The 26309-nt window shown below is 41.1% G+C and overlaps 1 protein-coding gene across 1 annotated transcript in view; it reads left to right on the forward strand.

The window, feature by feature from the left end:
* TRIM71 (tripartite motif containing 71) overlaps nt 1-20288 on the forward strand; it is a 54983-nt gene extending 34695 nt beyond the window's left edge. Inside the window, 3 exon segments of the mRNA XM_050324834.1 lie at nt 6203-6370; nt 15655-15789; nt 18501-20288. Of these exon segments, the coding sequence (XP_050180791.1) occupies nt 6203-6370; nt 15655-15789; nt 18501-19952 (1755 nt within the window). The 3' untranslated portion in view covers nt 19953-20288.
* The last annotated feature ends 6021 nt before the right edge of the window (nt 20289-26309 follow it).

The following is a 26309-nucleotide window of genomic DNA, read 5'->3' on the forward strand; positions in this document are numbered from 1 at the left end:
GGCTCGGCTGATTAAAAATAGTTTATTCAAAAATCAATTTTCTGGTGTTTATAAAAATACTCAAGTCTATTCACTGAGACTGGAGGAGCAGTAAAGGGGAGGTGAGGAGCAAGGCAGGAAAACTATAGGGCTTCCTTGTAGAGCAGCTGTCAGTTTAACTGAAGTGAAAGGACAGCCTCAACTGAGCTGTGTGTGGTTTCACATTTGGGGTTTTATTTGTGAGCTAGCTTCCCCTTCATGTGCTGGGCCAAGAAATACCTGTGTGGCTGAGAAACAAGGAACAGAACCCACTGGAGCATGTGGGGAAGAAAGGGTTGTGTGAGGAAAAAAAGCATGTGGAATTACAGCTTTATTTCTTACAAAGAGTTATCTGTTACCTGGGCTTTTATTGTTTTATTGGGTGGGGTAAGAAAATCAAGGTGAATTTAACAGAAGGGCTGAATGATCCTCTTGCACTTGAACTTCTAAATGGGCCAAAACCCATCTCTCTTCATCCAAGTAGCAAAGGAAGGTAATACTAAACTAGTTTCACTCTTCCCACGTGGTGCAACTTGCTGTGCATGCTGCACGCCCTGTGTAGTGTAGGGCTGTAATGCTTCGAGGTGCCCGTATTTTTGTAGAAATTTTTTTAGAATGTTGAGCTGAATTTGAGGAGTAACTCTCTTGTCTGCTGTGGAGATCTTCTGGAGATGGCATAGCATTTCCCATTACCACTGGATGCAGTGAGGAAGTTTGGTATTAAGCCAGTCTCTTCCACACCAGAGCATCATGATAAAATACAAGTTCTAAGAGCAATTTGATCATTGACTGATACACAGAAACATGAGGGTTTTAGGTATCACTGGATGCCACATGTTTCAGGTATAGTGGGAAACAGCCTGTAGCTGTGATGTGTATCACATTACTTGTTCATATCTTTAGTCTTTATATTTAGCACTCAAATTTCAAGAGTTATATTAGTGCAGAAGTTCAGGTTCCTTAAATACTACTCTCACTGTGGTGCGAAGCGAGTTAATTGTCACAAATTGCCATTTAAAGCGAAAACTAAGGACCAGCTTCCTACGGAGTAAAAATATTACCTATTTTCAGTTAATCCTGCAACAATTATCTGTACCAAACTCTACACCACCAAGGATGACTGGTTCATTTATATGCTGTTAAGAAAAAAAAAAAAAAAGGCAGGGAAACAATTTTTTTTTTCAGGGAGGGAAGCAAAAAACCACCCAATAGTGTTGAGGAAGTAGGACCAAAATTCACTGGGAAACTACTTAATACTAAACTCAGTCATCTAAGCCATACATGCTACCTAACAAAGCCACTGGTGTTTGAGTTACTGTCAAGGGAACTTGATAATAAAACACCTTTAGTAATGGAAAACTTTAAACTAACTGTGGTAAGTATGACTTCTTTTTTTGGAGGGGAGACTGTACTGAAACTTTTCCAAAAGTAGAAACCAAGAGGCCACTGTTTTGTCTGTAGGCTTTTTTTATTGTTGATTAAGATTACAGGGTAGCTTTTTAGAGCATCAGACTTGCATTTTAAAAGCAATACGACCTTTTATGTGTTGTTGCCTTACACAAATTCTTAACACTGTAGGCTTAAATGAAATCCTTGCAAGACACTGAAAAGTCATGACAGAAACAAATGTTTTTAAACGTGACTAGATTCCCCATGCTTTGCTGTGAATTACTTGCATGCATGCTCTGAAAATGAGAGAAATTAAGTGTTTTCAAGCTGGGAGGAGAAGGGCACTGTGAGTATTGCTGAAAGAACACTTATTTAAACACAGGTTAAGGATAAGCCTCCTCAGGAGATGCTGTTTCTACTGAATTCTCCTCTGTCATGGTGCCTACTACGATCCATTGCTTTTGTCTGGGCTTGGTATTTGGGAAATTTTGGTGAGGGCTGGAAGGTGGGGGGGCATGCTGGAAGCTGATCAGCAGTAAGGAGAGAAGGGCTGGTGTGGGAATTGTGGAGTGGGGTCAGGGTTTAACTTTAGTGGCCATTCATCAGATGATGATTGATTGCTGTGCAGTCCCGGGGGACGTTTAACAACATCTCCGCCCATCCCCCTGCCCCCTTTGAAAGCAGATGGACCAAAAAATGGGGAGAGCGACACCCAGGAATTCCTGCTGTTGTAAAATGTTTTTACGGTACACTGTACAGCCTTTCCTGAAGCAATCACATTTATGGCCTTGCTGTTGTATTTCTTGGGCTGCTGTGGCTGTAAAAGATGAATAGCCCTGTAACATGGTTCACTGATTCTGTTTAAATTGAAGTAGGCTCCCTTTATTGTTTTGTGCCTAAAATTGTATGCCACCAATTCAGGAAATATTTCCTGTTTGGGAAGTAATCAACCCATAGCTGATTTATTTTAAAATAAATCACTTTTAACTATCTCTGAAACTAGTCCCCTCTTCCTTCTGACTTCTATCTTCATTTAATTCTGTTGGAAATTCTAAAATACTAATTAATGTAGTGGAGCAGTTTAAAAAAAAAACTACTAAGCTTACTTATTAATCTTCTTCCCCTTACTGGATAGTTAACAAAATGGATGTTGGAAAGGCAACAGTTTTTATCTTAATTGTATTTTTACTTAATTACTTAATAATAATACAGAAAGAAAGAATTCATGAAATGCAATTTACACTGTTGTTCATTTCTTTGAAAGGAGAAATCTGTCTCTGCTTTCTCCTTTCTTTCCTTGCTGCCCATCAGAACGTTTGTGTGGTTTGGAAGAACAAGCATGTTTGAAAGTGTTTGCTTATAAACCAGTTTTCCATTCGTTTGGGTAAATAGTGAAACTACCAGGACAGTAGTAAATTTACAGCTTGATGGATCTTCTTGGTTTGTATCATCTTTACCTCTTCAGATGTGGAGGGGGAAACTTACAGGACTTTCCTCTGAAGTACTGTTATGTGGGGTTTGTTTGTTTGTCTTTTCCGAGTATTTTTGGGGGTGTTGTGGTTTTTGTTTGGTTTGTTTGGGGTTTGGGGTTTTTTTAGGGTGTTTGAGGATTTTTTTTTTCTATTTAAAGCTGAGTATTACAAGTTGATGTCTGCTAAGGAAGGCTTAAAATTACTTTTTCATTTCCTCCTACTATTCCTGCCCATCCACACTTAAATATGAGTCCTGTTATTTGTCTTACAATGAGCATAGGAAGAGCAGTATGATGCTACAGTAACAGTGCAAATGAAATGTGGGGTGGCCTTCTCACATTGCTGAAATTGGAAGAAGGGGAAACTCTGCCAACATTTTAGGTACGCTGTACGTGCATCAGATCTGAGCTGAGAACACATTTGTGGATTGCCCTACATATATTGTTGGTATGATTTTTTACAGGGAGTTGCTTGTTTGGTGGGTGGGGGCAAAGGGGGAGATCTGGCTTCCTCTCCTCCCTCTTCCCTTCCCCCCCCTCATTTAGAAACAGGCACAGAAACTTAATCTAGCAGTATGTGACCTTTGTGGCCATGACCTAGGGACTGGGATGTGAGCAGGCTCGAGCTTAACAATAAATGCCTGGTTGTGGTTGGAAGCGCAGGCAAGCTGGATGCTGTGCCCAAGCCCCTTAGCCCAGCTGGCACAAATCCCCCTCCCTGTTGTGCCCTGCACATCTGAGGACTTGCCAGTTTTATTCTTTGAGTGTGTGCTCCCTTTGCTGGGTCGAGCTGATGTGTACAGTCTGTTGGATGCTCCTGACAAGTATGTGAGACTGACCACAAGAGGAGAGTTACCCCTTGTACCTCTTGCCAAGTTGTAGTCTTTGTGTGAACAAAGGAGTTTCTGGGGAGTTGCTAGTTCCTCTTGAAGCTGGCTGACTCTTTCAGTTCTCTTCTGGTGGCTAGCTCCCTACCCCACTGAGAGCAGTAGGTGTAATGCATTTGTGCTTTCTCCTGTGTATGTTTAAGGTAACAGTGTAATCATGGAGGTCTGTTCATCACCGTATGCTTCTTTTTGCCCAAACCTGTTAACTCTTTTGCTCTTAGATTAGATCTAGGCTGTTTTTGCTGGTTTTGTTTTACTAAGAAACAAATATGAGGCTTTATCAACGGCTCTGTAGTATTTGCCCAAGACGTTCCCCTGCCATGTCCTATGTAATCTACATATTTCTGAAATGAGATTATGGCTCTTGTCACTCTTCATTCCAAATTTAAGAGTGATGTTTCCCACCACATTTTGGTGGGTGGCAAGAGGCAAATGAACAGCTTAAACGTGGTTTTTCCTTGTCCCTGTGGATGCTGTTAGCTTTCAGCAGGAGTGCCTGAGGTGACTCCTTGCAGCAGGAGTGACCAAGCTTTTGCTTCTGGTATTGACTGTTGTGGAGGACTAATAACAAATTTGACTTGCTTCTGGTCTTCTGTTCATATGGTCACCATTTTCCTTTCAGCTGCTCTGCTTGACTGAGGCCCCAAATCCCTGCTGTATGTTTTTAAAGTATATCAGATTTATATGACTTAACTTGATACCCTGTCTTGGTTTTCATTCTCCCTCAACTTCTCAGTTGTCTTAAGTGGTGTTATTCAGGAATATGTAATAAACATTCCCTGTAATTTCAACAGAAAAATTACAGAACTGCATGTGCAAGTGAACATCGTATACAGATTTAGACAACTGCAGCATAAAGACAAGGAGGTCTCTAGTTGAGGAAGATGATGCATTTGAACAGTGTATTTTGGAGCCAAGGCAGCTTTCTACTCAGTAAAGTCAGAGATTCTGAGATACTTACTGCTTGAGGATTTATTATTTGAACAGAAGCAAAACATAAGTCTGTACAGTTTCCCTACAGTGAAACTTAACTTTAAGAAAAACAAGAGGTTTTAGTAAAATCTGACGTGCACAAATGCACACATAACCCTTTGAGTAATTAATCCACATACCACTTCAGCTGTTGCACTTATAGGAGCTTAAAATGTCACTTTATGCAGCACAGGCAGTCCAAGGGAATCACCTGTCCTGTCCTTCCCCTTCCTCTTGAGGGAGAAGGGAAAGGGGGATGTTATGCACTGTATCACTGCTAGCTGGAATTGGGAGTGGCTGGGTGACAGCTGGGAGAAGACAGGCATGTCAAACACATGTCCAATCTTTGTTCTGCCCTTGCTTCTTTCTGTGAGGTAGACTTGAAATATCTGGTGATGGAAAAGTTGTTCGTAGAACAAAACCTTGTACCATTGTAGTCTTCTGTGGTAATCTAGATTTTCTAATGTTACACTGTTAAGAAAAGTAGTGTATGTAGTTAAGGGTAAGACTTCAATACAGAACTTTCTTATGTTGAAGTGTTGTACTCCTTCATTTGCATCTTTGAAAACAAAAAAACAATACAGCTGGCTTCTGCTCCCTGTAAGAAAATACACGTCCGTGGAAGATGCTAATTCTGTGTGCTACTTCCCTCTGCTGGATGGAATGGAAACAGTTACAGCTGATGAATCAATCCTTCTTTCTAGGCTAACATCGTGGTGTAAGACTTTGACTGGGATTTGACTGTAGGGTTTGTAAGTGCTTTGTGAATAGAATGGGGTGTTAGTGGTTACCCACAGTTCACTGTAGCATTCAAATGATGGGCATGCCAGTATCTTCCAACTCGAGCATCTTGAAGCATCACTAGCATTGAAACACTATCATAGCAAAGGTTTTGTGCTTTGCTGTTGGGAGGAGGGTGGGGGACGGGACAGTTTTGCCTAACACTGTCACTGCCCTGGCTGTAAGGGATTTGCGTATTTTGAAAACATAGAGGGCGGTTCTCCTCATGCATGATTTTGTTTTCTCTTTCTTGGGGAGTGGGAGTGCTGTGGTTCTCCAGTGTATTGATTATTGAATGACCCACTGAAGAGAATGTGGTGTTTGTTTATGCAGGAAAAGTCTTCACCTGAAACTTGCCTTAGATGGCATCTCCAATCTGCAAGTGTTGGCAGATGGCTTCCGCTCTTAAGAGGAGCTGTTGTGGACACTCTTCCTACTATTGTATTGCAAAGAAAACAAGGATACTTCCATCTAACTGTTGGGGTATGATTTGGAGTTTACTGGGAATTATAGCTCTTCCTCTGTGGAGAAACTATTGTGAGGTCTTTGCCTATTGCTACTGTCTCTAACCATCTCCTTTATAGTTGAGCTTTTTGGATTTTTTTTTTTTTTTTACATTCTGGCTCTGTTTTCATATTAATTCTTCATTAAATAATGATACAGATTTGTTTTTTCCTCCTTACAGGTACTGCATTTCTACTGTGATACCTGTTCTGTCCCCATATGTCGTGAATGTACAATGGGACGACATGTGGGTCACAGCTTTATCTACCTCCAAGATGCCCTACAGGATTCCAGGACTCTCACCATTCAGCTCCTGGCAGATGCTCAGCAAGGACGACAGGCTATTCAAGTAAGATACTCCCAACTTGAGTACTTTCTTTCCCCCTCCTCCTTCCCCGAACCCCCCCACCCCCACTTGTCTGTTACAGGGCAAGGTGTCAAGGCAAAAAGCTCTCTGCTTCTGCTGTCAGTCTTCTCACCCCTTCTGTTTTCTCAGATCTCTGACAGAAGTGGTGGTGGAGCTGAAAATAAAGTGCTGTTATGAGTTTTGCATTCTTGCAGCATAATCCTGTCATGTAAATCACAATATATATGAAGCTCTGTACAAATGCTCTTGGGCTTGAAGCATTTTGAAGAGCTCTGATCTTGTATAGCGGTGCCAAACCCGGTTTTGTTTTTATCACTAAGACTTCAGCATCTTTCCTGCCTGTACAGCATCAGCACTCTACCTACTCTGGTTATTTCTTCAGTGTTGTCACCAAATACAAAATAATAATCAGCTGTTGAATTAGTGTGAAATTTCTAACTTGCATGTGCAGAGAGCATCTAGAGCTGTCTCCGTTCAAGGATTACCCTGCATACTATGCCTATTATTCTGTTCTACCTCAGCTATGTTTAATAATGCAAATATAAATATCTGGAATGAAGGTAGTACAGTGCTTCAAACTAGAAAAGAAATTACACAGGGAATTAAAGTGCGGTGGCATGTACATACTTACTTTTGCTGGGTAATGCCTAGCAGTAAGTACTATGATATTAGCAGTAATTTAGTTTGTACAGATAGACTTTGGATCTGGAAAACGTAGTGGGAAACTTCACTCCATACCTACTGCCTTGTAGTTTTGTGAACCTCATGTTCTAAACTTGAGCTGGGTATGACAAAACTCAATAGTTCTATGTGATTTAACTAATAATATTTTTTTTGAGTAAACGTTTGCAGAATGTCATGGATAGGAAGTAAACTAGCTTTCTGAATTAGGTGTGCTTTCCTGGCACATGCAGGGTGTAAACAATTAAAATAGGCCAAAGCTCACTCTCTACCCATTGCTGCTTTCTAGTAGATGAGGGAAGTAAACTTGTTCCATGGGACAGGAGCAGCTCATTAAACTTTAGCTCTGTGGAATGAAATAATACTTGATGGTATAGATAATAAACAGTTGCTGGTGTCTCCCTTTAGCTTGCAATGTAAACTTATTACAACAGAACAGTAAACACCAAGTTTTTGCAGGTGGGTGGTTAATTTAAAACTCTACCTTAAGGCAGAGTCCTGCAAAACTTAGTTTCTTCCAAGATTTGTCTTAATCTGAATCATAAGGCTCGCCAGCAGTATCCATACTGAACCATTTCACATGTCCCCAAAATGAGCCAGAAGGAAGGGGTTATGCTAGTTTAAAGACCATCAGTGCTCAGTGCAGTGGTGCAGTGTTCTGAATTTCTCCAGGCTGTCCTAGACAAGGGATTGTCTGTTAGTAATTAAATTATTGCTTTTGACCTCCAGGGCTCTTAATCATCTAATGGGTGTGGCTAAATCATTGAAGAAGGGACTGCGCCTTGGAGTAAAAACCAGCAGGCATAGCATTGAGTACCACTCTGCTAGTATTGCATGCATGCTCTTGTGCCTGATTTCTTTCCTACTGAGTTTACTTTGCTCAGTCCTTCCCCATTTTCTTCTGGCTTTTATGGTGGAGGCTCCCACTATTGTGGTGAGCTGATTATTATATCATGGAGCAGATAAAAGGTGGGTGGTGCTGGTTATGTTTGTGTAACTCAAACAAGCAGTTCTACTGAACTTAAGTTTGTACAGTTTTGCCCCAATCTCACTACAGCCCATCCAGGTAAAGAGGCTATCTTGGAAGTGTTAAAGTGGTCAGCTTGTGTAAAGATCTGTAAAATGAACCATGTTTTCTAGAGGTGAGTTGTTTTGTTAGTTTAGTGGGCTTTTTAATTTGGATCACTATAGGGTGGTCAGCAAACAGATCACTATAAATTTGAGGGGTGGTAATCTGTGTGTGCATATGCACAAACGGTAAGATTGCTCAGTTCTAGACAACTACTGCTAAAGCAGCATCAGCAGCAACTAGAAGAGCATGTGATTTAAAATCAGAGGTGCCCGATTCAAAGGGTTGATGCAATGAAATTGCATCAAGTTTATATGAAGCAGAGCTTTCCTTGTTGGGACAATAGGGTTGTGAAGCTATAAGTTTATCCTAGGGAGGAAGGCAGCATGTCAACATGAATTTGAAACAAACTCTAAAGTTAACTAGACTCTAAATTAAAAGAAATTGGCTTGTGTGGTTTTCTTAAAGTATGGAAATAGTCAACAGAGAATTAAATGCCAGTACAGGCTGTAATATGAGGAACATAGACTGGAGCTCTAAGAGGCTTGAAAAGTAATACGTTGTAGTAACACTTCTTAGTTTGACTGATTCATAATGCTGTACTAGAAACTCTTAATAGGCTCTGAAAGTGATAGCTCCCCTGACATGAGATGTGGAGGATGGATGAGGAGGGGTAGTTGAGAGTAAAGGGGAAAAGGTGGAATTTGAAGGGCGTTGCAGGAGAGAGGAAATCAAGCCATGAGTCAACTGGCTGGAGAGTATCTGGTTAACCAAAGTTGAAGGCTTTTAGGAAGAAATGTTTATTTAAACTCTTCCTGTGGCTTTGGAGGAAAGATTGTTTTTCAGACTTAAAAAATTGCTATGAGTTAGGATATGTTTCAGCCTCTTGATCCACTGAAGCCTGATGTAGTCTGTCACTCCAGAAAAGTCCAAACCGCACTTTTCAAAGGAGTTGAAACCCTCTGTAAGAAATGGTAAGGCTTGACAGCAACCTTGCTTTTTTTTTCTCAGTGAAATTCTGTAGCAATGGAAAGCTTTTCCTGCTTCCCTGTGCCACAATGGTCAGAATCATGCATTTCTGAGCCTGTCCCTAACACAAGAACTTGTGGTTGTGTGCCTGTGTGGTGAGTTGATCCAGCTGAATGGGTAACCTTTCCGTGGGATTAATTTTTGGCTGGGTCAGCCCCCTGGCTGGTTCACTGCAGTGCTGCCAGGACTGTTGATGGTGCCAGGGAATGAAGCAGAAACACCCAACTCAGTTGCCTGTAGGACCTCTTTCTTATCTCAGTGGAAAGCTATCCTCCTTGCTGGGATACTTTTCCAGCCTTTTCAGAGACTCAGATGGATTCATAGGATGATATGAAAGCCAAAGCTGACACTGGATTAATGAGGTGGAAGGAATCAGGACTGCTTGCTGCCTTTCTATATGAGGAGCATGTCCTGCTGCCTTGTTTTACCTCATGAAAGTGCACACTTAGCTGTCTTCTTTCAGATTTTTTTCCGAGGACTAGGTCACAAACTGAACGTAAATCTGTTATGATGAAAGATAGATGGCTTCTTCAAAATGTCACGTTCTTAAAATACATCTATACGTGTGTAACTGTATATATGTATGTATGTATGTGTGTAATCTAATGCACTTGCGTAACAGTAAAGCACTGAGTGCTCGCTCCCGTTTAGGGTTAATTTTCCAGGTGAACATAATAAAATACAACTTGATTCATTCGTCTCAGTTGTCTTAAAAGTGGTTTCGTTGGAAAACAAAAGAATTCCTTTATAGCTGAGCCCGTAATTGGTTTTGCTGGGATGTTTGACAGTGCAAGCTTCTGACTGTCCACTGAGACTGGTCATGTGCAGAACATAGTGGGAGCTACTCTCTTATCTACCGTCATGAAAAGCTCAGGAGCGGGTGGTAAGGCAGGTCAGACATTAAGGCAATGCCTCTTCCCTCCCAAACTGTGGAGGAGGTGGTATGAAATAGATTAACGCCTTTATAGGGGGCGAGGAGACACTGTAAGAACTTAGCCAGCCAGAGGAGGAAGCTGATCTGTTGCCTTGAGCCTCTGCCCTTCAGTGGAAGCAACCCTGTGGGTTGCCATATGGATTTGTGCTGCTGGGAGGTCGATACCTGAGAAGGATGGCACCGCTGTGCTGCAAGGGATCGTTTTTGGGTTGTCACTTTGAGTTAGCTCAGGCCCCCTTGTGTGTGGCTTTGAAGTGAGGCTTGCGGGTTTGAGAATCTGAAATGAAGCTTTGTAAACAAAATGGAGTCAATTGTGCTCTTCTAAATCTGGGATTTTTGTCAACAGGGGCTGAATTTCTTTGTACTTCTAGTTATTGTTTTGTGTTGTATTTCAATGAGTTCCTTTAGTGCAGCGTATGAGCAGATGGTTATTGGGGAAGGTGGATTTGACGTGTTACACTGTCCAAACTACTGTTCTGCCTAAAACTGTGTGGGCAAAAAGTCTGTTCTTGCAGTACAAACCAAAATGATTGTTTAGTGGTACTTGACGTGAGTTAGCCTGGCCTCTAGCCCTCCCTCCCTCCATCAAAGCTTCTTTTAAAATTGTGGGGAACTTTAAGAATGTTTTAGCGCTTTGTATTTATTAGGCTGAAACATCTAAATTGGTCCAACTACTGTGATTTGTGCTATATCTGCACCAATATTACTACAAATTCCCTGCTAAGCTTGTTAATACTAGTGTCTTTACTGTAACTATACTCTACAGGGTCTTCCAGTTTTTTTTTTTTCTAGGATAAGAGCATTAGGAAATTTATATCCAGTTCTTGATGCTGGGGAAAGACTGCTGTTGTTATGTCCTGGTTGTTTTATCCTGCTCTGAAACTGTGATAAGTAAGGGGGAAACTTAGTGAAACAAGCTCACTGTGTCTTTTTGTTACCATAAGGAACTGAAAACAAACCGTTTGTGGCTGGAACATCTTCCATTTGGTGGAAGAGGGATAACTTGAGACATACCAAAAGGTTTCCTTGAGTCGTTTGGTTTTCTGTTTTGGTTTTATTTTCATATTTACTATTATTTAATGTGCTTTTAAAAGCCAGAGAGGAGTTTGTTAATTAATAGGCATCTCATCTTTTTTCCCCCCCCTTAAGCAGGGATAACTTAGTATTAAATTCCTTAGTGTTTAAAGTGTAAATCCTCCCTACTGATGTAGTGACGTTTCTTTAGTTAAGATTCTTTAGCCAATACCTGTGGTCCATTCACCCCTGAAATACTGAAGAATTGCTCAGAAGAAAACAAAATTTGCTTTTAAGTTTGAATTTTCTCTCCAGGGCACCTTCATTGGAAAACTTAAAATTGGGAACCTTAAATATAGGAATTAATGCCTGAGGAATTATGCATCCTTCTCATCTCCAGATGGATGGAATAAAAAAATCCTAGGGACCTCTTCAACAATGCTCATGCAAGCCAACATTGCAAGGGTTACCATAAACAGCCTTTGCATGTCTCATGGTGCTGGCACAGTGGCAAGTTGTGCTGCAGTTTGTTCAATTGGATAAATTTCAGAACTGAATTGATGTAATGTATCATCATGGCTCAACATCTGGATTAACAGACTCTGCTGTTTCAGAGACCTGAGTTATCTATCCTCTTCAAATAACTGTGTGCTGTATGGACATAACCGTGGATGTACTGATTTAATTTGGGTATTGGACAGTGGAAACTGTCCAGTGAGAGCATCAGCACCCTTACAGTCACCCTGTGGTTCTTGTTTGTAGTCTGTCAGAACACAAGCTTTGTAATAGTTTTTCTTTCTCCTGAAGTGTTGTATGTTTCTGATCACAGCTTTTAATTTAAAGAATCACTAGTGAAAACTTGGAGCAGTGATATTTCTAGAACACTAAATATTCCATGGGAATGTTTAAGTTAACATGAAATTGTAGGAAGTTTTTTGTAACTTGAGGGTCCATTTCCTAATGTCCAACAGCAGACAGGAAGTGTGAAACTGACTGAAAACTGCCATTCTACAAGATGGCAAATCCTGATTTGGACCCCTCTGTGGTGGTCAGCCCAGACAAATATCCAGAAGTGCAGGCAAGTTTTACGTTGCTCCTTTGCTTCTTCTGAATATTGCAGTTGGTTTCTTCATAGGTTTGTGTTGTAGCATCAGTAGGTGTGCCAGAGTCACTGTAGTAAGGTCACTACTACTTTTTGCTCAGGCAGTAAAATGTGGATGAAGGGGATCTCACAGAGGTGCCCACCTAAAGGGAGCTTGCAGAGGACACCTGGGTTCCAATAGAACTTTGCCTTTCACCTTTTACTCAAAACTGAAATGTGCTGATAGCAGTAGCTGGTGATGGATATCTGCACTGCTTTCCTTCATGAGAACATATCTATCTGCTCCACTGGAAGCTCTGTGTGCAAAGTTTCCTTGTGTTGTGGCCCTCTGGAACATATCACCTGTATAAGCACTGTCACTACTTAAATTTTACTCTGAGGAATTAGAAGTACCATTTTCAACCCTAAAGTTTACAAGGTACATAGCAAAGTCTTTCACTTGTTTTTAACAAACACAAGGCACTGGTGACATCTCTAATAAAATGAGGAGTGGTATTGGCTGTCTTTGGAACCCTGAGGAGCCACAAGTGAATAGGCACAGCTGCAAATAGGCCATTTACTGTATTGACCAACAGCAATAAACAAAGCAGTTGTTCTCCATCTCAAATTCAATAACCCAGCACAACTCTTGGCTAAACACAGACCTTGTCTTCTATCTCCCAAGCATGTGAACTGCTTGGCCATCTTATTCACGAGCACTGGAAAAATCATGACATACCATGAGGAGAGTGCATCATAAAAGCCGTGTTTTTCTTTACAAGAAGTTATTAAAAAGATTCTGTGGTGTCTGACCAGAACAAGAAACGCTGCTACTTAACATGTTTCCTAAAAAGCTGACCTCTCTCAGACAAGTTCCGCACAGGAAATGCCTGCAGAACAGCAGGAGTGAGTTTTCATGGTAGAACTCTGGCACCTTACAGGAATCAAAGCAAACAAGGGATTTCCATGTAAAGAAGGCTCCCAAAAGTTATACTTAATGCTCTTGGCTTTTGCTTCAAATATAGATAACTTGCCTATTGCTGTTCCCTCCCACTGTACCTCTGCAGATTTGGTGCTGGTCAGCCTTCATAGGCTGTTTTAGACTATTTGGGCAGAGTCCAGGATCATCTGAATTTTACCAAAGCTTTACTAATATCCTGGACAGTATTAGAACCTTAGTCTTTTAGGCATCTCTCACTGATCTGAGCTGTTCATACTTGGGCAACTAAAAATAAATTCAGATGATGACATGAATTGTTGCTGGACAACCTTGTGCTATTGAGTTTAGCTACTTGCCCTACCCATAGCTGGTTCATACATTTGAAAGATTGCAACATCCACGGAGAATTGCTACCTCTCCTGCTGTGGTGGAGTTCTTGAAAGGTGGATTCTGGTTTTAGTGGGGAATCACGAGGGAAGCTGGGATTGCTCTTAATCTGTAAGGTATGAGGGAAGCATATACACAGATCATGGTCCTAATGGGTACTGCTGTACACAAAGCACAAATAACTAACCCAGACTTCCATGCTTTCACAGGCATCCTTGTTAGAATTGGAATATGAGTGGATAGCATAGTTTCCCTAACACTTCTCAGGGTGATGCATCTTTTTCTTTGTAAGTGAATGAGGGGATTTTGCTCTACTTGATGGTAATCCAGGTCGGTTTTGGAAGAAATGCATCTTCTCCCTGCAGTAGAAGCAGGTTCTGTATTTGAATGGCAAAGTAGAGGTGGCACAGTATTCTTACATGTGGACTCTTCCAGCTAGGTCTGAGACTTACTGGCTCTTATAAAGCCTTAATCTGTGGCCATTTGTGACTTCATTTGCCAAATGTGTAATGAGATTTTTATTTTTTGTCAACTTTAAGTCAAATTTGCCTGCCAGAAACAGTCAGAAGGCAGGTTCAGGTCTGCCTCTAGTGGGACTGGGATATATAGGCTGTCCATGAATCTGAAGACCTTCCCTGATAAAACTGTAGGGAAGGTGACTCAGAATTGCATGAAGGAGGAAGAGCTGAAAGACCCTGCAGCCCATGGCTCAGTAAGAGAAGGTAGCTGTCAAGTAGCACTCCTGTTTTCCTCAGCCAGTTTACAAGAGAATTATCTGAAGTAAAGATCAGAAGTGTTGTCTTGTCTGATTTTCTCAGGGTTGTCTTCAACTTGTCTCCAGTGACCAGTCACCTGGCCAAGTTAGTATTTTTCTTTCAGTACAGGATCTTCTACATGACTTGTAAGAATACATCTAATTTAAACTAGTTGTCTGAAAATAAATACCTGAAATAAAACTGTCCAAATAGCGTTACACTTACAGTTTTTATGGTTTAGCTTTCCCAAGTTTTAGTTTGTTGGCATAAACTTGATGCTGTTGAACTCAGACTTCAAAAATACTAACTATTCTGTGAAAGATAACAAAGGTGCTGTCTGATGCTGGATCACATTGGGTGGTTCATAGCTTGTTGCATCAGATGATTCTTAGATTGGTACATCCTCATATGTAGATTTAAAATGAGGATGTTTTCCATAAGGCCCTGAAGGTACAGTAAAGCCTTTAAATTACTTTTTAACTCATTTTACTAAGCCTACATTTCTGAAAATTATATTTTTGCCAGAGCATTCCTTGGCTACCTAGTCTGAAATGCTCAATTTCTGAAATGGACTGACTAGTTCCTCAAATAATTGAGAAGAAAATGATGTTAAGATTTGCCTTTTTTTTTTGATTTGATATTATGTCACTTTCTGTAATATTTTATGAAACTGGGAGTAGTTTGGGAAGGATTTTTCAAGGAAAACAGTTCTTAATTTGAGAGGAGAAGAGAGACATGTTCTTTTCAAGTGCATTATGCGTATCTGCAAAATTCTCCTACAGAACGTTTTTAAAATACTGGTATTGCAAGGTTATAATAGAATTTGGTCTCTATCTGAGTTGTAAATAACTATATGACTGCTTTTTAATGACAACCATCTGATCTTTGATTTTTCTTTTAAAATTGATTAACTTCACATTCTGTTAGGGGTATTTCAGATGCATAGACAACATAGTCTGTTCCCTACAGTGTAATTTCTTACTAGAAGCAGACTCATCACACAGTAAGAGTCTGAACTACTTGGAGGGAGTAGACAAACTGGGTTCTCTATATGTAGTAAAACATTAGTGTGAATTTCTGTGCCAGTCTGTTGTTTACCATAGTAGCTGCATGCTGGAATTGCACAAGGAATTTAGTCCTAGGGTGTTGGTGCATGGTACAGTGAAGGTGTAAGCTCCATGTAATAGTTGTATTTAAAAAATCATGTCAGTCTTTATGTTCCAATGTATGAAATGGGTGAAGGCCTGATAAGAAACTAAGAGTTGTCACTTTATGCCTTCACTTAAAGGTGTAGTGAAATGTAAGCAGCAGTCTTCTGATGCATTTTTAATTGGTTTGGTTGAGCCTTAAGTGTGTTTGTCTCTTTTTGTCCACAGCTGAGTATCGAACAGGCCCAGGCTGTGGCAGAGCAGGTTGAGATGAAAGCGAAGGTGGTACAGTCTGAAGTCAAAGTTGTGACTACTAGACATAAGAAGGCCTTGGAAGAGCGGGAATGTGAGCTGCTCTGGAAGGTATGCACCCTTACATTTGTGGTTTGTACTGCTGACAAGTGCCTTTTCAAGCTGAGTAAGTACTTAAACTAGTACATGGTGAAAATCTGATATCCAAGGAAAACTGAACGGAAACACTACAGTTTACCATGAATTATTTTTTTCTGTAGGTAGCAGTGTTCTGGCCCTGGTTGATACTGTGCTGGAGGTTTTTGTAGGGGCTGCTGTATCCTCAGAACAGCACACAGCCCCACACATGAGGTGGGCACTCCCCCTGCTGGCTCAGCAGCTGGCCAGGGAAGAGATCCCCTTTAAACACCCTGTTTAAAGAAACTTGTCAAAACATCTTTCATATGTTGCTGTAGAGTGAGGTATATAGTGTTTGGGTTTTCCAGTCCACTTCTCATGAAGGACAGGAGCAAAGCTGTGTATGCTGTCCTTTTTTTAAAAAAAGACTAGTAGAAATTCTGAGACTAACCTTCATTGTCCCCACACCTAAAAACCTTTACTCCTAATCAAGCTACTGTCTTCCCTCTGATTATTTTTTTTTTTAAACTAGAATACCAAAAGAATACTTTCCAGCAAGAGTATCTACACAATCCTCAACTCATGGCCTCATTTCAGCCATGATGCATGTGTGGTATTTTGAGAGGAGGAAAAGAAGTAACAGCCAAGTTCCTTATTCCAGAAAGGCAGCTTAGTGGTGATGGCTCTCCTCTGCTTGTTTAGCACAGATTAGCTTGGATAGGCCCTCTGGGTCCCACTTGTAGAATTGAACAGAAACACACTCTGCTGTAGGATTAGGACCCTTAAATAAATATGAGTCAAGCTGACTTGTCCTGTGACCACATGATTGCTGTAGGAGTATTAAAGGGGAGCAAAAAATCTGTAGTCAAGATGGGAGAGGTTTATGAGTAAACTGAGAATGCTCCTATAATAATCAGTCATCAGATAGTGTGGCTGGAAACCAGGTGCTGTGTGTCTGCTGCCTGTGCTAGCAGGGCCAGGCCGGATGGCTTGTGCTTGTTGATGAGGCACATGCTGCCCAGAAGCAGTGCCACTCTGCTAAAGCATTTTTCCCCTCTTCTCCACCAACTTTAACTGAAACAGTAATTTTCTGGTTTAATATCTGTTGTCAGCAAAATGGCTAATCTGGTAAGAATTTATTGTGTGGAACTACTCTAGCCACAGTGAGACTATACAAGAGAAGTTTTGTCTTTCTGCAGTTCTTTTTATAAGCGTCAGTGGGAAGATTAAAAATACATTTTATAGAGTTACTGTACTTCTAATGCTTCTTTTTCTGAGGCTTTGTATTGAGGGAGATGAGTTCACTTTCCACTGTTAACCTTCCCCACGAAGCTTGGCAGCTTTCTTCTTTGAGGCATTCCTAGTACAGGAGGAGCAAGAGCTGCCCCTAAGCTATTTTTATCCCAAGAGGTTGTATAAATGCACTTCATTGTAATATCTGCACTGACAGCAAGCTCTCTTCAGGTTATAAAACATTATTTTAAGATGGAAAATTGGTGGTGGTGGTAAATGATTCTAGCAAAACAAGCTGAGTGTATCAAGCCCTTGTATCAAGTGTGTTAATGAACAGTTTCAGATACCAAAGCTTGAGTCTAAGGATTAAGCTGAGACCTAAGATTAGTAATTTGTCTTGGAAATCTATTGAAGGAAGCATCTCTAACCTTTTTTTAAGAGTTTGAAATAGTATGTTTATACATATGTTATCTAGGCAGTGCATAATAGCCAAGGAGTCTTCAGACATTGAGTCTTCCTTCATTAAAATATGTTGCAGGTATTGTTCTGCAGCCAAGCAGGTATTCAGACATCAGGAAATGTATTTTTGCAACAAAAAAGCAAATACATTTCATTAGTTTCACAAAGCAGGTGTCTTTGCCAGATGGTCCAAAGTGGTTTTTCACAAGTAAAGATAAACAGAGGCTTATATAAATGAGTTACAAGCCAATCGTTTTTGCACAAACTTCAGTCCCCCAAGCAGGGACTGGCAGCAACCTTCTGTGTCATTTGAAGTGACATTTGCAAAGCATCCCGTTGTAGAGCATGAGCTCAGCACAACTGCTAGTATTTACAAGAAAATGTTAAAATAATAGGACCCCGAAAATCCCTGGAGATAGATGTCTGGTATTGCTAGTCAGATGAAAATGGTGCCAGCAGGCAGGGCAATGACAGGAGCCCACATGCATTAGCTGATACTGACTCCCAGCCTCAGCTCTGTGTGATAACAGCCCACCTTCTGAGGTTAGTCTCAATTCTGGTTAGTGAAGCCTCAGCCCCTGCTCCTTCTCAAGAGCCTGCAATAACCTCTGTTCTCCCTGGGGGCTAAATGAGATGTGCTTTCAGTTGATCTGACAAGTACCTTAAAACTAGAAAACAGAATAGCATTTGAGGAAGCAAATATTTATTAGTAAGCAAGTGACTGTCCCTTTCTAATGGCATTTTGCAGCAGGATCGGCAGGATAAGAATGTATGGGTTTGCATGGAGGGTAGGAAATATTAATAATCCTGAATTTGGATAATTAATTACTTTTCCTCATTTCTTCTTGTCTACATTGTGGCTTTTGGAGGTTTGTTCTGTAGCTGTGTGTTAACATGCTTTAACAACTAGTCAGCTGTTTTTTACGTGGAAAGGTGACACTAGGTAATGCCTGTGGTGTGGGCTGTCTTTCCTGATGTAAGTGTGCTTTTCTCTCCCCCCTGTCCCCTGCAAGGTGGAAAAGATTCGTCAAGTCAAGGCTAAGTCACTCTACTTGCAAGTTGAAAAGTTACGTCAGAACCTAAACAAGCTGGACAACACCATTAGTGCTGTTCAGCAGGTCCTGGAGGAGGGTCGTACCATGGATATTCTTCTGGCTCGGGACCGCATGCTGGCTCAGGTGCAGGAGCTGAAGAATGTGAGAGGCCTTCTCCAGCCACAGGAAGACGACAGGATCATGTTCACTCCCCCTGACCAGGCGTTGTATATGGCCATTAAATCAATGGGCTTTGTCAGCAGTGGGGCTTTTGCTCCTCTGACCAAAGCCACCGGGGAAGGTCTCAAGCGTGCGCTGCAGGGCAAAGTGGCCTCTTTCACCGTGATCGGCTACGACCACGATGGTGAGCCTCGCCTGTCAGGAGGCGACATGATCTCTGCAGTGGTGATGGGCCCAGATGGAAACCTTTTTGGGGCAGATGTCAATGATCAGCAAAACGGGACCTACCTGGTCAGCTACCGTCCACAGCTTGAGGGAGAGCACCTGGTGTCCGTGATGATGTGCAACCAACACATTGAGAACAGCCCCTTCAAAGTGGTGGTGAAGTCTGGGCGCAGCTACATCGGCATTGGGCTGCCAGGGCTCTCCTTCGGTAGCGAGGGAGACAGCGACGGCAAGCTTTGCCGCCCCTGGGGCGTCAGCGTCGACAAAGAAGGCTACATCATTGTTGCCGACCGCAGTAATAACCGCATCCAGGTGTTCAAGCCATGTGGGACCTTCCATCACAAGTTTGGCACGCTGGGCTGCCGACCAGGACAGTTCGACCGCCCTGCCGGCGTGGCCTGTGACACTTCGCGTAGGATCGTTGTGGCTGACAAGGACAATCATCGCATCCAGATCTTCACGTTTGAGGGGCAGTTCATTCTGAAGTTTGGGGAGAAAGGAACGAAGAACGGGCAATTCAATTACCCATGGGATGTGGCCGTCAACGCAGAGGGCAAGATTCTGGTCTCTGACACGAGGAACCATCGTGTTCAGCTGTTTGGGCCCGATGGCGTGTTCCTGAACAAGTATGGCTTCGAAGGGGCGCTCTGGAAGCACTTTGATTCCCCCAGAGGTGTGACTTTCAATCATGAGGGCCACTTGGTAGTGACAGACTTCAACAACCATCGCCTTCTGGTCATCCATCCAGATTGCCAGTCAGCACGCTTTCTGGGCTCGGAGGGCACCGGGAATGGCCAGTTCCTGCGCCCGCAGGGAGTGGCGGTGGATCAGGAAGGGCGCATCATCGTGGCTGACTCCAGAAACCACCGGGTGCAGATATTCGAGTCAAATGGCAGCTTTTTATGCAAGTTTGGCACTCAGGGAAGCGGCTTTGGTCAGATGGACCGTCCTTCAGGTATAGCTGTCACCCCTGATGGCATGATTGTTGTGGTCGACTTCGGAAACAATCGAATTCTCGTCTTCTAATCTGTGTTTGAATTAGGAAGAAACTGTCTCAGGGAAATTCTTCTAAGAGAAAATGAAAAAATACAACGTTAATTCAAACCTACCTCATCTTTAATTTTTTTACAGATGAATGTACTTATCTTTTCTGCAGGGAGTGAGCCTGTAAAAATAAATTCTATCTACCTCATTGTCCTCCTTTCCCTCCCAGTTTCTCGCCCTCTCCCCATCCCCACACACTCATAGTTCAGAACATTTTACCTCTTTCCCCTGCAATGGGGTTTCATGCACAAACAAGTGTTGCTGTGCACATTAGGTGGTTTGTGTGGTGAGTTCTGTTAGACTAAGCCAAAAAAAGGCGCTATGTAACTTTTTAAGTGGAGAAAATGGTAGTAGGTGTTTGTAGAGAATTTGTTTTTCTTCACCATACTGCAGTTCTGTGGGTGGGGATATGGGAGGGCGGGACTTTGGTTTTGTTGGTTTTTTTTTTTTTTTTTTGAATTGCTGCTGCAGCAGAGAACTTTTTCCTGTTCTCCTTTTTATACCTCAGTGTGTTTGATTTACTGGTGAGCACAGCATCTTGTTCCCAGATGACTTTGAACGTTTTGTGAAAGTGAGTGCGATTCACTCGCCAGGAAGAGCAAGTTTGCATCTTTTTGGCATTTCTGTATATTTTTTTTTTCTGAAAGACAGTAATCTAACAGCACAAAGTGAAGATGATGAAAATGCACAAATATTCTTTAAGTTTAAACCAAATTGTTCATTTTAGTGACTTAGTGCTGTTCTTGTAAAGTTTAGATAAAAAGCAAGGCTTCCTTTAATGTATTCTGTTGTTGAGTATTTCTTTTTATCCCTTTTCACCTGAAAGCTAAATTAGTTTTTAAAAAGTTAGTGTTTCTTATCAGTGCACCTAATCTGGATAACAGAGGAGGTTACAAGGAGCATTGAAACAGGGAAAATCAAATCCCTTTTGATTTACTTTCTTTGAAATTACTAGCTTTTTTTGCCCCTCCCCATAGAGAGACTTTAAGGGAAATAACGTTTTTGAATTTGTTAGAACAGAAGTGGTACCTTTTTCCAAAAGTAAGAAATAAGCACAGCTTTGGAGATTCAGGGTGTGTTTTGGAGAAGTCAACTGATTGAGGTTTTTTGTTGTTGTTGCTTTAAAGAGCATTGCAATAACTCTATCAGTGACAAAAATATATTTTTTTTTCATTTTCTGGCTTCCCCAAAGAGCTGGACTGAAGAAGTTGGGAATGTCTACTGTAGCTTTTAGGGTGGGCCTGTAGCTCCCTGCTACAGGATCTCTTGCTACAGATCCAAGTGAAGAGTTACCAGTACCAGCGTAAGGCAAACTGCATCAAGGTGAAACTTTGCTGCTTTTTTTCCAGGGCAGTACCAAAGAATTCCGTGTAAAATACATTTATACGATCCTTAAAAGCTTGGAGGCAGGGGGAAGTTTGCCCTTTTGGGGATATAAAAACAAGTTTTGTGAAAAGCAGAAACCTTTGGGGAAAACAGAGATCTCTTCAGCAAAGTGTGACTTTGAGTCCCTGGAAGGATTTGGTTTTATTCTTCAATTTCTTGCATTCCAGTCTGGCTGTTAATGCAGACACGACCTCTACAGATGTGTAGCTTCACCTTCTGTTGTTGGCAAACAAGAATGGTTAAAGTAGGGAACAGAGGGCTCTTCTTTCTCTCTGCAATGGAAAAACTCTTGTATTAGTACTCTTAAGGCTTGGAAATGCCATGGGATTTACCTTACTGTTTGCAAGAGATCTCTGAAACCTAGACATGGTCATTTTGAAAAAGTCTGAAAAATTTTGAAAAATCCTCCAAGGAAAGAGTTCATCTCTCTGCCAGCCACCATGCACAAAAGTGACCTGAGATTGAAAGGCTCTTTGCAAGTTTGTGAGAAATCACAAGGTGCACTTTCCTTCTTGCTGCTTTTCCCTCCAAGGAGCATTAACTTTCTGGGTTTTGTAGAAATACTGATGATGTGTGCAGACAGAGATAGCTGCCACTTTAGAGGAGGTTTAAACTAAAGGACCAGAAGGAGACAAAGATTAATGAGATGGCAAAACCTCTTTCAAAAGAAGAGTGAGGAAAAACGCTTAAATTAAATGAGATAAAACAACTGTGCTGCCTTTCAGCCAAAGCCTCAGGGAAGCAAACTCTTCAAAGCAGTGTGTTTCAGTTAGGCTTAATCTTACCATGGCATGGTTTTAAAAACAGTCTTTAAAGGATGATGTTTTATACGGATGTCTGTCATTGAATTTCTGTGGCCACTCAAAGTATGTGTATGAGAGAGAGCTAGTTTACCATCAACTTTTGCAAGTTCTACTTGTGAACGTGCCTCCCTTCTTGGGGGTGGCCTACAGCTGTGACAGATGTCCATGTTTGTCTTGTATTATTCAGCCCAAGAATTCAGCAACATGGGCAGTGAAAACTAATAGCCCACAAGATCTAGATACCAAAGAAAACTGGTTTAGAAAGCTTTAATGTATAGTTTACAGTGTCCTCACATTTATCCTATCACGTCTTAATGAAAATGCCAGGTTCTTAATACTTTGACCAGAGTGGCTGACAGTGTTGGAGTGTCCTAGAAATGTTCTCTTGTGCTTTAATGCTTGTCAGGTTCACCCTTTTCTGGGGCTAGAAGGGAGTTGTTTTCCCAGACATTAAAAAAAGAAGTGTGCAGTCGGGATTGTGTTGGACTGGAGGAACCCTTTGCCCCTCTCCAACCTGCACAGCGTAGAAGGTGGCAGACACTGAAGTTGCCCTTTGCTGTTTTGTATGGAGCCATCGCACAAACCCCCAGTCCAGCTCAGTCAGGAAGCGAAATGACTTGAACTCTTTGTAAGTTACTGTCTATTTAACTCAGTGGGATTTGCTTGCAAACTGAACCTCAAGTGTTTGACCTCGTGTATTGAGGAGCTTTTTTGTTTTAAAAACGCTACTATTTAGCTACCCAAAAAGAATTTCTTATCTTTGTCATAGATAGTGCTAAGCACACTTGGTCTCATTGAAAAAGTGGTAGTGTAGCTTATAAAATGGAGTGGTTTATATGCAATGAAAAGAAGTAGTGCTAATATACAATGCCAACATCACATGCCCCATAGGGGCCTTTAAAAAGTAATAGACTTAAATGAGATTTGAATCTTGCTGTGCTTTTTCCATGCATGTTCTCAGGTTAATGCCCAAGTATCATAACATACATGCAGAAAGGAAAAGCAAGGCTTGGAAGCTGGATTGCAAACCAAACAAGCATTCAGAGTAACCTTCTTAGCTAGGGGAAATAACCTGGAGAGAGGTTGAAGTAAGCGTGTGCCTCTCCACTGGGGAACAGCAAATGCGGGTGACAGAGCTGTCTACTGGAACTCCCAAAGGATTTTCACTATGCCAGGTTAAACCAGTGGCTCTAGGTAAACCTTTTTTTTGACAAAATGTTATCAGCAGTATGGCTGGTTTGGAGTGTTCAGCCTATGAGCAATCTTGTCCTTTCTCAGAATTATGTAAGCAGGAACTTTAGTAGCAAACTGAAGCTGATTCAGTACTTGATAATGCAGGTCCTTCAGATTACTCACTCCTTTTCCTTTAGTACCTTTTAAATATAACTTATTTAAGGAAGCCCATGAACCTTAAACTTTTTAAGAAAGCAAGGGAAGGAAGACAACACCTGAAAACTAATGCATGTTGGGGCCAGACAATAATCAAGCTAGGAGAAAGAATGAGGCACTTGGATGTGGCATTCCCTTGGAATTGCAGGAAAGCGGGCCCAGTTTGTTATGTTACAGTTAAACCAAAATTAATTTCTGAAGAGAGAAGGTTTATAGGCTTATCTTGCCATAACTTTAATCATAAGATTTCTTTGTTCAGTTCTAGGTTAATAAAATACTGTGCCAAAGTTTTGTTTATTTTTTAAAGGAGTGTAAGCCAAATGGTGCCAAAAGGTAATAGGGTATTTAAAAGTAGAGATATTTAACAAACAGTTTGGAACTGTATAAAAAAGGAACACTGGTACTTGAGTTAGACAAATATTGTACCTTTGGTCTTTGAGTCCTTGAGAGTTTGAAACCCAGTTTGCTGTGGTACAAAATGCACAACTAGAGATGCCACTATCTTTTGTTTGAAGTTCTACCTCACTTAGCGGAAGTAAATCATCTACCTCAATTTAGCATCTGACAGGTTTGAGTTGATAATCTGCCTGGGGGAGGGATTCATCCTGCCTATTGGAGAAGCATTTCAATTAAAACGGAGATGCTAAGTGTGTACTATGTGGTGACTGCTTGCTTTTGTTTGCTTTTGTTTTTGCTGCCTGCCTATGGAGATATTAAGCTGCCCTTGCTAGAAAATCTGTAAATAAAACCAAACGTTCAGGCAAACTGGACTGAGATCTGAAACACTTCCAAGTTGGTTCTGGTTTCACTGTGAGGCATGGAAGTGTAAACTTTTGTTCAGTATTATGACACTACTAGCTGACGTGACATACTTCATGTTCATTTGCAGTGTTCCTATGCCCGTAAGACCTTTAGGTCTTCTTCTCTCTACAAGAGAAAAACTCATGCATGCCTACCGATGTGTCCTGTTTGGAAAGACTGGTGTTATGATTGCTGTAAACACAATGCTATACCAAATGCTTGAAGGGAATAAGATCCTGATTTTTTGTAATTTTTTTTTTTTTAAATTGACTTTGGTGATTGTATTAGTAGCTTTCTTGACTCAATGGGATTTTTTCCACCATGACAAAGCAACCAAGTTCCTATTCCTGGAGGGCAGTTTAGGTTCAAACATACTCAGGAGAGGCAGTTTAAAACCACTGTCTTGGGGGTTTATGCAACTTTAGTAGTGATGTGCAACATACCCCATGTTTTACCTGTGGAGTTGAGTTGCAGAAGCACATTTTCAGACTACTCAGCTGAGGGGGGTGGGGGGAGAATAATTCTGTTTCCTCCCCAGTTCATATTAAGGGGTGGCAAAGTGGGTGCAGGAGACCCCTAATAACAATAGGCTGTGCTGGGTTTGGTAAATGTTGTGGTGGAAAATATACATTGATGTCTCTAAGTGATCTTACGGGTTAACAAGCCAGACTGGCATCTTTTTCCATCATTGTTCAACCAGTAATGGTTCTAAAAATGCTTTGTGTACCTGCATGGTCTTAGACCTTCTATTAATGATTGTATCAACTTACAAACTCAGGTAGATAATTTGTTAAGCTCTTTTTGTAGAGCCTTACTGACTGAATGTTAAGTGTCTGTGTACTGATGTAGTTAAGTAACTTCCTTTTGAACTACCAGACTAGTTTAAAAAAAAAAAAAAAGTCCTTTTATAGGTTTGTAGACTACTTTTCAGACAATGTAGTAGTTTTTCCTTCAGAGGGAGAGATGTCTGTTTCTGGGTTTTGTTTTTAGGTTTTCTTTCTAAAATGACTAAGAAGTTTTTAACTAGTTTGTAAGGTTTGCATAGTCACCTGAGTTGGTGGGGGTTTCTTATGTATGTGACTCTTGTTTTACTGTGCATTACCTGTCATGCACTCCTTGGTTCCTGCACAGTTTGTTGCAGTAGTTGAGGGTGTTGAACACATGCCTGTGATTTAACTCAAATAGAAATTGGAAGCCTTGAACAAAATAAAGCTCATCCACACGAAAGCAATGTCAAACATGCATTTTTCTCCCCTTATTTAATTGACTGTAGATGTGTGGCCCCATCTTACAAAATTTTCACTACTCATTTATGAGAAGGGTTGCCTTGGTGCAGGATTGCATTGGAATCCAGGATGATTTTGTCAGTCCTTGGATGTTGAATGTCTTGATTTGGTTTTGTAGTTTCCTCCTTGGTTGCAGTTGGGTTTTTTCTGCTTTAGTAGATTAATCATGCTGCTCTCCTAATAATAATCAAATATCTCAGGAGGACAGACAGTGCTCTGCTTTTATAATGACCTTCTCAGAGCTTTTTGTATCTAATTGAAAATGAGACAGGCTGTGACAAGAACTGCCATGCTCCAAACAGGGCATCACATTTCCACTTGGGGGCAAAAAGTGACATCATTTTTAGCTGACAGATGTTGAGTACTGCAGAAAAGAAAGCATGACAGGTTATGTGCAAACTTTTACGTAGTATAAGTGAGCAAAATGTTAGAACCCTTGTGTTAATGGAGGTTTCTGAATGTATCTTTGTGGTCCATAGGGAAGGCTGAAGGATGTAGCAAGGAGACGATGTATCAGCTACTGGCAGCCTTAAAACAAAGTCAGTGTCTCTCTGGACTTTAAAATGTTCCTATGCAGTTTATTTTATTTTTGTTTAATCAAATAAATGTGAGGGTTTTTTTCCATGGCAAATCGGTGTATGTGTGTTTCTGTATTACCCAGACAAAGCCTTCTC

The sequence above is a fragment of the Myiozetetes cayanensis genome, unplaced genomic scaffold (genome assembly GCF_022539395.1).
Source record: "Myiozetetes cayanensis isolate MyiCay16 unplaced genomic scaffold, myiCay2020 scf1, whole genome shotgun sequence".
Lineage (NCBI taxonomy): Eukaryota > Metazoa > Chordata > Aves > Passeriformes > Tyrannidae > Myiozetetes > Myiozetetes cayanensis.